At 33.7% G+C, this 14,360-nt stretch overlaps 1 protein-coding gene across 1 annotated transcript; it reads left to right on the top strand.

Annotated features, from left to right (window-relative positions):
• Window positions 1-1,652: 1,652 nt before the first annotated feature.
• Window positions 1,653-14,084, top strand: LOC115971212 (primary amine oxidase-like). Its single transcript, XM_031090978.1, has 5 exons — window positions 1,653-1,678; window positions 10,553-11,888; window positions 12,166-12,279; window positions 12,621-13,168; window positions 13,709-14,084. The coding sequence occupies exons 2-5, from the start codon at window positions 10,566-10,568 to the stop codon at window positions 13,917-13,919; spliced, it is 2,196 nt and encodes a 731-aa protein (XP_030946838.1). The 5' UTR covers window positions 1,653-1,678; window positions 10,553-10,565; the 3' UTR covers window positions 13,920-14,084.
• The last annotated feature ends 276 nt before the right edge of the window (window positions 14,085-14,360 follow it).

Raw genomic sequence — 14,360 nt, 5'->3', positions numbered from 1 at the left:
AAACGAATATGTAATAAGATAGAGGAAGTTCCTTGTTTATTAGTATAAAGCTTTTTCCAGGTTTTGATGAAGGTAGAAAATCTAGTTTTAGAGGGGCAAAAGAAGTCAGTCCATGCCCAGTTCTGGTGGTGGCTAGCCCAGGAGCGAGTTCACCGGAAAAAATCCAATCAGACATGAAGGTAATGGTGGAGGAAGGAAGCAATAAATGTAGAGAGCCATTAAATGCTAAAACCGTGAGTATGGGAAAGACGTTACAAACAGAGGCTGTATTTACTCCAAACAGGACGTCAGTCTCAAATGAATCCGGACCAAATTCGAACTAGATTCCAGGTGAGGAAAATATTAATTCAAAGATATTACTTCCCAAATCAATCTCGCCTATTGAGCTGTTTGTTAGCCAAATAAGGGAAATCAATGAGGCCCTAATCAAGTTTGGAAAACAAACGGATGGGGAAATAAAGGCAAAAGAGGCAAGCAATGCTGAAATTACTCCTCAGAATCAATGTGATGAAGCAAAGGAAGGGAGTGGAGCACTTGAGGTAGGGTTGGTACAAGCACGTGGCCAACCTCAAGGGTATTGCCGTGTGCATGTACAATCTGTCCAACAGAAAATTAACACAGCCTCTGGTAATGAACCAGATTAGTCCAATCAGCCTCCACACCATGCCATTTGGAAACCTCCTCCATGGCCGATTCTGAAGGTGAACACTGATGATGCGGTTTTCTGGGAACAAAATTCTGTGGATGTTGTTTTGGATATGGGAGGTGGATTAGTGTTGTTTTGGAGATCGACTATTGATGTAATTGTGGAGGGTTGGGGCACAAATTATATCGATATAATGTTTCAAGAAGAAGATAGGGTAGGGATAGGAGTGATCATCCGAGAATGCCAAGGAAAAGGCTTGGCACACATGGTTGGAATCATCCCTCTCCCCCTAACTGTCATAGAGCTTGAAACTTTGGCTATATCGAAGGCTTTACAGTTTGATGCTGATCTGAGTTTGGAAGATGTCACCCCAGAGAGAGTTTCAGAGATTGCAATGAACGCTTTGAATGCAGATTCGCAGTCTTTGGAATCCTTTGGTTTACTTAGCCGTGATGTTAAATGTTTTGCAAGTTTATTTCATTGTATTAGGTTTTCACATGTTCGTAGAGAAGGATTGTTGTATTCTCACATTAAGAGAAACGACAATGGGGTTGCTCATAGTCTGGCTAAAAATGCATTATGCATACCAGATTTTCAAGTATGGATGGAAGATGTCCCATCTCATATTGGTTCGATTTTACAATTGGATGTAGTTGAATTTTATTAATAAAATCCATCAGTTTCTTTCTCAAAAAAAAAAAGCTTTGTCCATGTTTGTCCTAGATTCCTTGGTAGTCGTAAACTCGTACATCCAAAGGGTCATTCCGATAACAATCATGCACCATACATAATGCAATGATCTAACAAAAATATAAATCCATAAAAAAATTCAAGCCTAAGTGGAGAAGATTTTTTAGATTTTAATAGTGGAGAAGTTATGCTTTTAGACTTTTAGTATATTACTAGTTTATAACCCACATAACACATGAGTATCTCTTATATATATATATATATATAGAGAGAGAGAGAGAGAGAGAGAGAGAGAGAGAGAGAGAGAGAGAGAGAGAGAGAGAGAGAGAGAGAGAGAGAGAGGTTAGGTTCAAGTTACATTTAATGTTAAGTAATGTTATACTACTAAATATAGCCATATCATTAATCAATTGTTTAAATTCAATTTTTGTATTTTAAAATAATGCATAAAATGTTAGGACATATGTGTTTCACTTGTTAGGAACATATGTCACTACTTTATGTAACTGGCTTATCCTTTGACAAAATGCACTTTACTTATAATTGGGTAGATCTAAGATGTGTTTAATACTTCAAAAAACATGTTGTTCAAGTCTTGTATTAAAGCCATGAAGATTGGACCGGGAAACAAGTGAAGAAAAGTTGTTCATTAAAGCTGGACAGATAGCTCGACACCTGCGGACAGATAGCTCGACACCTCTCGATAGCTGTGGACAGATAGCTCAACACCTCTCGATAGTTGGTGGATTGATCGAAAAAGCTCCTGTCTCCTCGACAGCTTCTCGACAGCTTCTAGATAGCTGTATCTATCAAAGTTTAAAGCTGGACACCTCCTCGACACCTCCTGATCGATCGAGGTTACAGGAGTTCAGATTTTCAGATCTAATTTTCGGTCCAAGTTTTTATATTTGTGTAGGGTTTCTTTTCTCACAACCCTAGACCTATATAAGGCTTATTTTAGAGGTCGTCACATAAGAAAATACAAGGAGAATATATGCAAAAGGTAACCGAAGCCTTATTCTCTCTGAAAAAAGCTACTGCGTCTTTGCGCCTTAAGGTTTTGTAATCAAGTACTGCTTGATCTTCATTGTTGATGAAATGAAGAACTTTGCAGCCAACAATCTTCTTCTAGTTGGTGATTAAGTTGCGTACTGGGATCCGCGCAATTGGTTAGTCACATACTAGGATTCGTGCATCAAAGGGTGGCGTTCATATATTGAAGAGTTCAGAGGTTCTGAAGCGGTAGAAGGTTTCTGCTGTGAGTTCATCTACGGGGATTGTAGAGTCTAGGGACAAAGGTTTTGTACTAGACCTGAAACTTCTCTTTTCTATAGTGGATTGCTTTTCGGGAAGGTTTCCCCCTCAGGTTTTTTACTGTGAAACTAGTTTGTTTCATTGGTTTTCCTGGGTCATCATATCTTGTCTTATTTATTTTTTTCCGCTGCGTGATTTTGATATGATATTGATGTTTGTTTGATTTAATAAGTTTTATTGATAATAAATCTAATGAACAACTTGGATTTAAAACTTGTTAATTCTATCAACCGGGGTCTAAATTTCCCAACATAAAATATGAGTTTATAGATTAAATAGTAAATAACATCTAATTAAATTGAAAATTGGCACGAATGTTAAGAATATATAGAACATATAATTCAACGGTTAGATTTTTAAAATATGAATTCTATAATAAGTTATTGGGTGTTATAATATCACTTAGAGTTACACTAGGTGTAACTTGAAACCAACTCATATACATACCATATATATATATATATATATTGAAAATTCCACTGTTGAATTACATGTTCTATATGTTCTTAACATTCATTCCAATTTTCATGTTAGTTGGATGTTATTTACCATTTAATTCATACACTCATCTTTTATGCATTATTTTAAATTACAAAAGCTTAAATTTAAACAATTAATTGATGACATAACTATCAATCTTTGATTACCTTGAAATTTTGAAAGCATGGAGAATATATGAATATAATGTAATCTAACGATGAATTTGTCAAAATTCACATCCAATTAAAAAAATATTTAGTAGTATAACATTATTTAAAACTAGCTTGTAACATCATGCATATGTATGGATATACTTAAAAGAAACACATTAAGATACATAGTATAATTCTTTTATATATATATATATATATATATATATAAACACATTAAGATACATAGTATAATTATTTTATATATATATATATAATTTAAATACTATTGATATATAGTTTTTCTTATATTTTGTTAACTATTTAAAAAAATCTTGTAAGAATATTATTAGGTAAAAATGTAAATTGTTCATATTTTTTAATTTTTTTTATATTAATTCTTAATTTTTGATATTGTGAACCCCCCCTTTTTAACAGTTCATTAATTCTAAACTTTTTTGTTTTTGTACTTAATAACTTACTTGGATGAATATTTATGATGTGATCCCACATTTGACTCCAAAATTAAAAAATAAAACTCTCTAAAAATAAATAATTTAGAACACATGAGGCAAAATTGGATTTCAATTGTAAAATCTAATTGGATTTTTTTTTAAATTTTACCTATTAATATATATATATATATATATATATATTACACTAGGTATAACTTAAACTCAACCCTGTATATAGAGATTTTTTTTCCTCATATATGTAAACTTTTTGGTCCACAATTTGATTCATTGGGTTGCTTTTTATAACTAGAATGGGTTTCTTAGTTCTTACCATGCATCTCGTCCTTTCTACTTTGAATTCTTGTACCCAAGTTAGGAATATATAGACATTATGCATAGAAAAAATTATTAAAGGAAATTAAAGAATTGTGAATTTTTTTTTTTTTTGAAGAGAAATTGAGCATGCAGACTTATTCTTAAAAGATTTATTTCTTTTTTTTTTAAATAAAGATTTTAGTTGATATCATCCCACAAAGTTATTAGATATTAAACTAAACTAAAACTAATCCAATAATTTAAAAGACTGAATTATTAATTAATTAATTAATTATTATTATTATTATTATTATTTTTTTTTTGCTTTTTGAAAAAAATTAGTGTTAGATACTACTTATAAATAAAAGAGTGTTAGCTATATAATATAAGATTACAGGAACATTAAAAAAATTGTGAATAAAATTACGAAAATAGTTGGTGTATTTTTTTTTTGGCAAACAGAGGCATTACAAAAGACTAAGAGACAGAGCTCACAGAGCAAAGCCTGGAGCGGTACATCCCACTAGCATCCTCCTCAAGGAAGGTTACAATAGTTAGTGTATGTATGTAGATTTTTATTTATTTATTTATTTTTTATTTTTTATAATTGGGTAATTACAACTTTTCGTCCTCCCACTCGAGATTCTTTATCAAATTATTATTACTATTATTATTTTCTTTTACAAAATAGTGTCAGATACCACTTATACGAGTATCAATGACACTTTAGGAATAGGAAAAATAAAATATTGTCCTCCCAGTGAAGTCTGACGCTGCCCTTTGTTTTTTCAGATTAAAAAAAAAAAAATCAGAAAAGATTGTCTGTCTGTGTATCGTTTACCTCTTTAATGGTCTGACGTCTGCTATATAGTGCGATATATGGTCACATTTTCATTTTGTTCTTATAAATAAAACAAGTTGGGTAAGACAAAAAAAAAAAAGATTCTTTTTGGTGGGGGTGAAAGATGAGATTGAAATGATAAATCAAAGTAAAAAGTAATTGAAAAATGTGAAAAATAAAAAGAGAGTAAGAAACAAAACTTGTACTGTATCGTTATCATAGATGGAGAAGATGTGCAATGAGCAGCAATCCAAACTTTTTCTTTCTTTCTTTCCCATTTTTTGAATAATTACTTGTACATAATTGGTAACATTGCTTTGAAAAATCGTATAATAATACTAAAAATCGGTTGATGTTTTAATTGGATGATAAAATACTATTATTAAGAGCGAACGTCATAGATTAAAACTATCTAAAAAAATATGATAATACAATCGTGCACCCTTGGTGCGGTGGTCACTGTACAAGTATAAATGCTTGTGGAGGTGGGGGCAAGGGTCAGATTCAAGTATTCAAGAATGAGTTTCACACACATATACACTTAGATTAGGTTAGAGTAGAAATTCTATATTATATCAAAATAATAATAATAATAATAATAATATTGAAGACTGAAGTGCTTGTACATATTGGAACTGATTTAATTATTAGTATTTTTTTTTTGTCATCTTTATTATCCCTATACGGCTATACCAATCTTGTGGAGTGTGAGAGATAAGGGTCAGATTCAAGTATTTAGGACGGAGTTTCACACACACACACACACATATATATATATATATACTTAAATTATATTAAAATAGAAATTTTATGTTGTATCAAAATATTATAATAATAATAATAATAATAATAATAATACAATAATATTAAAGACTGAAGTGCTTGTACAGACTGGAACTGATTTAATTATTAGTAGTTTTTTTGGTCATCTTTATTGTCCCTATACGGCTATACTGATCTTATTGGACTTGTACCTAATTCCTTGAAGCATATATCAGCGGTGGGTCCGTAAATGGGTGATTCCACCTTGACCAAACTCGAGATTCGAATATTTGGGCCATCACCTCTCCAAGCTCAACAAAGAGTAATTTTGAAAGTATTAATGTACTACAATTTTATTGTAAAGTGTCACTCATGTGGCATTTCCTACGTATAAATCTAATAGCCACCTTCTTTTTTTTTTTTTCTTTTTTTAATTTTAATTTTTATAGAATAACTATCTATGTTATGCATCATTTTATTTAAGATTTTCATTCATAAGATATTTTTCTCATAATTGTTGATTTATGCACTTAGCTAGTTTTATCTTTTTTGTATTGGTTAAGAGAATTCAGACAACTTGAATCTTAAGATAACAATCAAAGTAATTGTGGAAAATTTTGAAATATGTGAAAAGAAATTATGATTTTTTTTAATAATTCAATAATTGGGGGTTGGGGGATTTGAAATATGACCTTGTTTATCAATTCCTCCAAGAACTCATATTTTGTTTTTATTTCTATTTTTCGTATCCATTTTCTGAATCTTAGAACAAAAATTCTTGGTACCCTATTTGGCACTTGATTCTTACATATAAAAAAAAACTATTTTTTTCACTAATATGCTCATAATCTTTTTTCACAATTTTCAGTTCGATCTTTTTCAAAAATGTCATTGAACTCATTTTGTTGAAAATGAAAATGCCAAAAGTTGTTTTCATATTATGTTTTCATTCTCACATTTTTTGAGAATTGAAAATGAAAATGAGACAACCAAAAAAAAAAAATCCAAAAAAGTTTTCTATCGGTGAGATCTACAAAAAAAAAAAAAAAAAAAAGAAAAAAAAAAGAAGGAAATGAAAATAGAACACACCATGTTTTCAACAGAACCAAATTTATGCTTTATTGAAATGACCTCCTCAACATTCCATTAAAATAAATAAGATAAAACTTAAAATGATATACATACATACATACATATATATATATATATATATAAAAGAAAATAAATTGGAATATTTAAAAAAATGATGGATGAATTTTTTATTTTTTTGCTATGAAATTTTTTTTAATGGTTAAGGATAACATTTGTTTTTGGTGTTCACTATATTTTAACCTAATTGTGGGGATAAATGAGCCAAGTAATAGTATTGGGCCATGGGCCATACCCGAGGAGGGTCGAATAGTAAGATAAGCTTGTGGAGCAATGGGACGAGGACAAGGGCAACTAATGACGAACAAAGGTTGTTTCCTGAGGATCCAAACTTCCTCGGGAAGTGTTGTGGGGGATTGGAGCTTAGTCGCCTAGAGAATACCACGCAGGAGGGTACCATACTTCCAAGGATAAGTTTCAGTTAAAAGAATCCACAGTGAACCGGGAAATATATGAGAAGAAGGCTGCTATCACCACATTAAATGTTTTGCACCTAATCAACTGACCACATTTATGTGGAAATAATGTCTGAACAGTGATATTGAGCCTTACAGCTACACACAAAGGTTCTAGGAGGGCTGAGATGAGACAAGCATCCAGAAGATTACTTATACAATCAACAGGTGGAAGGCTGGGATTGAAAAGGAATAGGACTATATAAAGAAAAGACCCCTGTGAGAAATGGGGTATGGAATCACTGGAAAAACAAACAAAACTGAGAGAGAACATCTTGTACTTAGATAAACTTGAGTGAATATAAAAACATTTCGTCCTCAGACTTGACTGAGGAGTGTTATTCCCTTCAAACTGTGTTTTCTTATCTTCCTAGCACGAATCCAATCTATTGTGGTCCATATATGATTTGCTAAGTCTTACCCGTAAAATCCACTCTCTAACAAATATATTGTTTTGGGTTCGTTAATCCATCATCCATTTCTAGTGGGCTGAGGATTAAAATCTAGTCCTTACACTAACTTTTTCATTTTACAGTTTTTTTTTTCTTAATGGAATATTTCAATCCTAATATTTATGAAAATGTTGGGGTTCAAGTCAAGGGAGATGCCCCCCCCCCCCCTCTTCGGCTTCACTTTCCAAAAATTGTTCTTCTTTCTTTTTGTAAAAATATAAAACTTTTATGTATGAATTTAAATAATACCCCCCTAGATTTGACTAATATATCATTTTTGTTTCTTAAAATTACTCTTATTAGTTATTTTTAATCTTACATGGCATGTCCGCGCATACGCTGCCAAAGCTAAGGCATGATTTGTGTGGTTGAGAGATATGTAGGTGATATTGGATGGCGTCACTCAGATTTGTATCCAATCACTGGTATGGAGGTAAATTATTTTCTTTTGATATATATTTTTTACAGTTTATATATACATTTTGTGATGTATTTTAATTACAGCTATGGACAAAAATTCTACATGATCTTACAAAAATTTGAGACTAAAACATTGTTATTGATGTTGTATAGGTGATAAGTTGCGGTGAGGGTAACAACTAACAACATATTCACATGTAAAATTTTTGACATAATTTTGATTTTACATCAATTATATAAATATGTAATACCAGTAATTAAGAAAAAAATAGTGATTTTTTTTTTTTAAAAAATTTTATATTATCAGATTTATTGATGTAGAATTGGTTAAAAACAAAGACATTTGGATGAAAAATATATGAGCCATTGGATGATAATCATGTATTGGGATATTGGTGTGACACTATAGCTATCCTTTGTTGTGCTCCAATTTTATATTTTGCCATGTTGAGCTCTCTTATTCATGGCAATGATGGCATGACTTTGTCTAGTTATTCTTAAAAATTTTTCTTTCTTATGAATAAAAAGGATTTCAGTTGATATTATATCACAAAGTTATTAGATATTGAACTACACTAAAATTAATCCAATAATTTAAAGACCAATTTATTAATTGTTTATTTTTTTTAAATAGTGTTACATACCACTTATAAAAGAGTACTGTTAGCTATATAATATTACAGGAACATCAAAAAAGTTGTGAATAAATTTATGAGAAAAAGATAGTGTAGGTAGATTTTTATTTTTATTTTATATTTTGGTAATTACAACTTTTCGTTCGTACCAAATTATTAATTTTTTCTTTAAAAAACAGTGTTAGGTAGCACTTATATTAGAGCGTCCGTAACTCTTTTTGAGATTAAGATTAGGTGTAATTGTATATGTAATTGCTATATGCAAATATGTAATTGCCCTATGCAATATTTAACTCTCCTCTTTCTCCTTTACAATATTTTTTTACTAATCTTATTTTTTTTTCTTTTATTTTTTTAATTTTTTATTCAACGGCGGAGAGTTAAAAGTTATTCTTTGCAACTTTAAACCTTTGTACCTCATCTCAATTCATTTTTATGAGTAGGAAAATAAAATTTTGCCTCCATTTCTAGACATTCACCATCTTGATTCCTATCATATTCTATTTTACCCTCTCAAAATATTACTTTATCAATTATACCATATAGTTTTACAATATACCTAACATCCTATTTCTTATTTACATCATCTATTTATTAAAATATTAATTTTACAACCTTTTTCTCTCTCTTCCTCTCCTCCCTCTCCTCTGTCTTTTCCCTCAGTCTCTCTTCCGAATCCAGAAAGAAGCCAACTCCGAACCCAGAAAGAAACCATCGATCTATACTCACCTTCTCAATTCAGTAAATTTTTTATTACTTAACCAAAGATAAAAGCGTATTTTTGTGAGCGCATTTCTCAGTTTTATTTCCTGAGAACAAAACCAAACAGGGACAAATGGCCATTGTTGTTCCCTTCATTTTCTTACTGTTACCGCCAATTTTGTAGAGGTAGTCACAGAAGGAAAATGGTTGGAACATAGACGCTATTCTTGGAAGAATATAGTACTTTCAGGGAGGATGAAATTCCTTATGTCATGTTGTTTGTGATTCAAATAGTTAGTTCGGTAATGAATAATGATGTTAAGGGATACATGTTCTTTATTTTTGGGTGCTGTTTGCAGATGAAAGTATAAACTAACTTATTTTGCCAGCTTTAAACTAAACAACCTGATTTTTAGAAGTACTATTTGAAATAGTTCCTGAGCACTTAACATAATTCAGGCAATGAGAGGCACGGGGAGAGAAAGGCTCAACGGAGAGAAGGGAGATGAGCTCTGTGACTGTGAGAGATAGAAAGAGAGAGGAGTTGAAAGAAAAAGAACTGATAAGAGAGAGAAAATGATTTAAATAATATATTTTGGTTTACATCCTACCTTTTAGGATAGTACGGTAGCATAATTATAAATTTTTTTTACAATAGTAAGATTTTGCAAGTTTAAATATTGGATGGTTTTTAAATTGAATTTTGCAAATTGAGGATGCAGTAAATTTTTTTTTTAGAAAAACTTTTCTGAAAAATTAAAAAGGTATTGACAATTTTATTTTCAAAAATAGATGACATATTATTAATCGGATTCTTTTAAATTTTAATGCTAAATCATCTGACATATAGCATTTGGCAGTCTCAATGGGAATGCTCTTAAATGGTCTGACGTCTGCTATATACTAATACGATGGCCACATTTTGATTTTGTTCTTAAATAAAACAAATTGGGTACAAACCCAAACACCACCACACGCGCCCCATTAGATACTCTTTAAGCTCGTCCTTCACACCCTCACTTACATAGCCAGTCGGATCAGTCTGGACTCTGGAGACCCTTCATTTCACGTATTCACAGAGAGATAGAGAGAGATAGGCCATGGAAGCTAGAAACCTCCTCCGCTTTCTGGCTCTTTTTCTCAGTATCGCTCTTGTCCTTATCTTCACCTGGGTTCACCTACCCTCTACACCACCCAACCCGACTGAGCTTCTCGACTGCACCACCAACTCACCATGGTGCACCTCCAAGAACCGCTTCCAACCCAAACAACCCAACCTCCTCAAAAAGTCACCGAAACCCACGCGCCGCCACAACCACGCCTCTGACAAACCTCACCACCCTCTAGACCCCCTGACCATCCAAGAACTCAACGAACTCCGCTCCATCCTCGCCTCCCACGCGCTCTTCAAGTCGTCAAGCTACGCGCTCCACTCCATCGAACTGGAAGAGCCCGAGAAATCCCTTGTCCTGAAGTGGAAAAAAGGCGACCCCTTGTTACCCAGAAAGGCCACCGTGGTCGCACGTGTGGACGGCAAGTCACACGTGTTAACTGTCCACCTCGGCACCCGCGAAGTCACCGTTCACGAAACCAGCTCTCACTCCGGTTACCCCACGATGACGATCGAGGACATGACCACTGCCACGCTGGCACCACTCGCTAACGCGGACTTCAACCGCACGATCATCCAGCGTGGGGTTGATCTAACGGACCTCGCCTGTTTGCCGATTTCGACCGGCTGGTACGGCGAGTCCGAGGAAACCAGGAGGTTGATTAAAGTACAGTGCTATTCCAGGAAGGGCACTGCAAACTTTTACATGAGACCAATCGAAGGGTTGACTGTGCTCGTTGACTTAGACACGAAACAAGTGGTGGAGATTTCAGACAAAGGCAAGAACATACCGATTCCAAAATCGGCAAACACAGATTACCGTTACTCAGCTCAGGAGCTCCATCAAGTAATAAACTTATTCAACCCGATATCCATTGAGCAACCCAAGGGTCCGAGTTTTACTATTGAAGATGAGCACTTGGTGAAATGGGCAAACTGGGAATTTCACCTGAAACCCGATGCAAGAGCCGGTGCGATAGTTTCTCGGGCCAAGGTCCGAGACCCGGATACAGGGGAGCTCAGAAATGTGATGTACAAAGGTTTCACATCTGAGTTGTTTGTGCCTTACATGGACCCCACCGATGCATGGTACTTTAAAACGTATATGGATGCTGGCGAATACGGGTTCGGGTTGCAAGCCATGGCACTTGACCCGCTTAATGATTGTCCGCGGAACGCGTATTATATGGACGGTGTGTTTGTGGCTGCTGATGGAACACCGTACGTCCGATCAAACATGATTTGTGTGTTCGAGAAATATGCGGGTGATATTGGATGGCGTCACTCAGAGAGTCCCATCACTGGCATGGAGGTAAGGATTTTTTAACATACTCACATGCATGTAAAAATTATTGACATAATTTTGATTGGGCATCAATTATATAATATGTAATACCGGTAATTAAGAAAATAAATTGTGTAATTTTTTATATTATCAGATTTATTGGTGGCGAATTGGTTAAAAACAAGTCTATTTGGTTGAAAAATATATGAGCCATTGAATAATAATCATTTTTTGGTATATTGTTGTCACACTAATGGTCATCTCAACTTTGTTTTGTTTTGTTTTGCTTAATTTCTTTTGGCAGATTAGAGAAGCAAGGCCAAAGGTGACGTTGGTGGTTAGAATGGCAGCATCGGTCGCTAACTATGATTATATTGTTGATTGGGAGTTCCAAACTGATGGGCTAATCAGAATTAAGGTTAGTGATTAATTATTAGTTTAAATAATCTTAGTGTAAAAGAAGAGTATAAAAGAATATTACATCTGGAATGATTCGAATCTTTCTTGAATCAATTGTTTGCATCGACTTCCTTTATGTGTATACACAGCTAATTTACTATTATTATCTTCGATTCCTTTGTGATACTTTCCATGAATCTTTTTCCTTTTCTTTTCTTTTGTTTTTTTCAACAGAGAAAAATCCTAATCATATCTTCCTGTTTTATTAGCAAGTGGATGGTTTTGAGGTTGTAAATTTTCCACTTTTTCTGTCACTATATAGTTTGTGAGCTCAGAGCTTATCACAATTACTGTTCACAGGTTGGACTTAGCGGTATTTTGATGGTGAAAGGTACCACCTACGACAACATAAACCAGATTCCCAACCAAGAAAATCTATACGGTACCCTTTTGTCCGAAAATGTTATAGGTGTTATCCATGACCACTACATCACATTCTATCTAGATATGGACATCGATGGCTCAGATAATTCCTTTGTTAATGTAAACATTAAGAAGCAGCAGACCTCACCCGGTGAGTCACCTAGGAGGAGCTACTTGAAAGCCATAAGAAATGTGGCTAAGACAGAGAAGGATGCACAAATTAAGCTTAAACTCTATGACCCGTCCGAGTTCCACGTGATTAACCCGTCGAAGAAGACACGGGTCGGGAACCCGGTTGGGTATAAGGTGGTTCCTGGTGGCACAGCTGCTAGTATGCTTGATCTTGATGACCCTCCCCAGAAGCGTGGTGCCTTTACAAACAACCAAATATGGGTCACTCCCTATAACCAGAGTGAGCAATGGGCAGGCGGCTTGTTTGTTTACCAGAGCCAAGGAGAAGACACTCTTGCAACATGGTCCGAAAGGTATGTTTCTTTGAAAAAATTTAAACTCCCAGAACTTAGTTTAGTTTGTAACAAGTATAGGTTTTGAAATGAATCAAAGAGCAAAAAGGTCACGTGATTGCCTTCTTCTTGTGGTGTAGTAAGTATTTCATACATTGGAAAAGTCATGCGATTGCATCATTGGGGGTGAAAAAAGTATCTCATATATTGAACATACGTATTATCGCTCTTCGATTCGACACGGTTGTGGAACCATAAAATTTAAAAAGAGAGGATAAACATATATCAATGCATGGAATAATTATTGGTTGTGGTGGTCTAGATTTCGGTTTGATGTTTTAACTTCACCTCGAAAAAAAAAAGTCACACGCCTTTTTCATTGACTTCTTGCTGTATGATATGACATTCTTCGATTACAATTCAATGGCAAATGTAGCGTGCTTTGAATTTCATGTAACTTGAAAATGTTGATGCTATAGTACATTGTTTTTCTGAATTCAGCTTGACAATTCAATATTTCAGTTAGCTAAAATATTCTTATTATTGGGTTGAATTTTGCAGGGATAGACCAATTGAAAATAAGGACATTGTGCTATGGTACACGCTAGGCTTCCATCATATACCATGTCAAGAGGATTTCCCTATAATGCCAACAGTTTCATCAAGCTTTGATCTAAAGCCCGTCAATTTCTTTGAGAGCAACCCTATTCTTCGGATCCCACCTAATCTTGAGAAAGACCTCCCTGTTTGCGAGCCTGCTGATTCAGTTTGAAGAAGTATTCCTAATTCTTCATTATAGGGTCTGCAAATATGAAGCGGCATATTTGTACCTTAATCCATATATATGTACATATTTTCAAAGTTTGACGAACAAATGGTAATTATGTTTAAAACGAGCAATATCAGTATCTTTAAAGGAAATGTGAGTTTTTGAAAATTTCACAAATAAATTACAAATGGCATAGAAGGGATGAGACATATGTGAAAAGTTACAGATGACAAAGTGTTCGTGAAATAGTATGATTAACACGTGATTGATGATGTGACAATCCCCGCTTAAAAGTGATAGGATTGAGAGTGATAAATACAGTAGTTTTCAAATTTAAATGAAGTTAGCATATGAATAGAAAAGATGATAACACAATGAATAAATGTTCTAGAGGATCAAAGATGATGCCCCAAATGGTACAAGTAACTACAATTAACTATCGTT

This window comes from Quercus lobata, chromosome 12 (assembly GCF_001633185.2).
Source record: "Quercus lobata isolate SW786 chromosome 12, ValleyOak3.0 Primary Assembly, whole genome shotgun sequence".
Classification (NCBI taxonomy): domain Eukaryota; kingdom Viridiplantae; phylum Streptophyta; class Magnoliopsida; order Fagales; family Fagaceae; genus Quercus; species Quercus lobata.
Note: the sequence above shows the minus strand (reverse complement) of the source record. Positions and strands in the feature narration are given on the sequence as shown.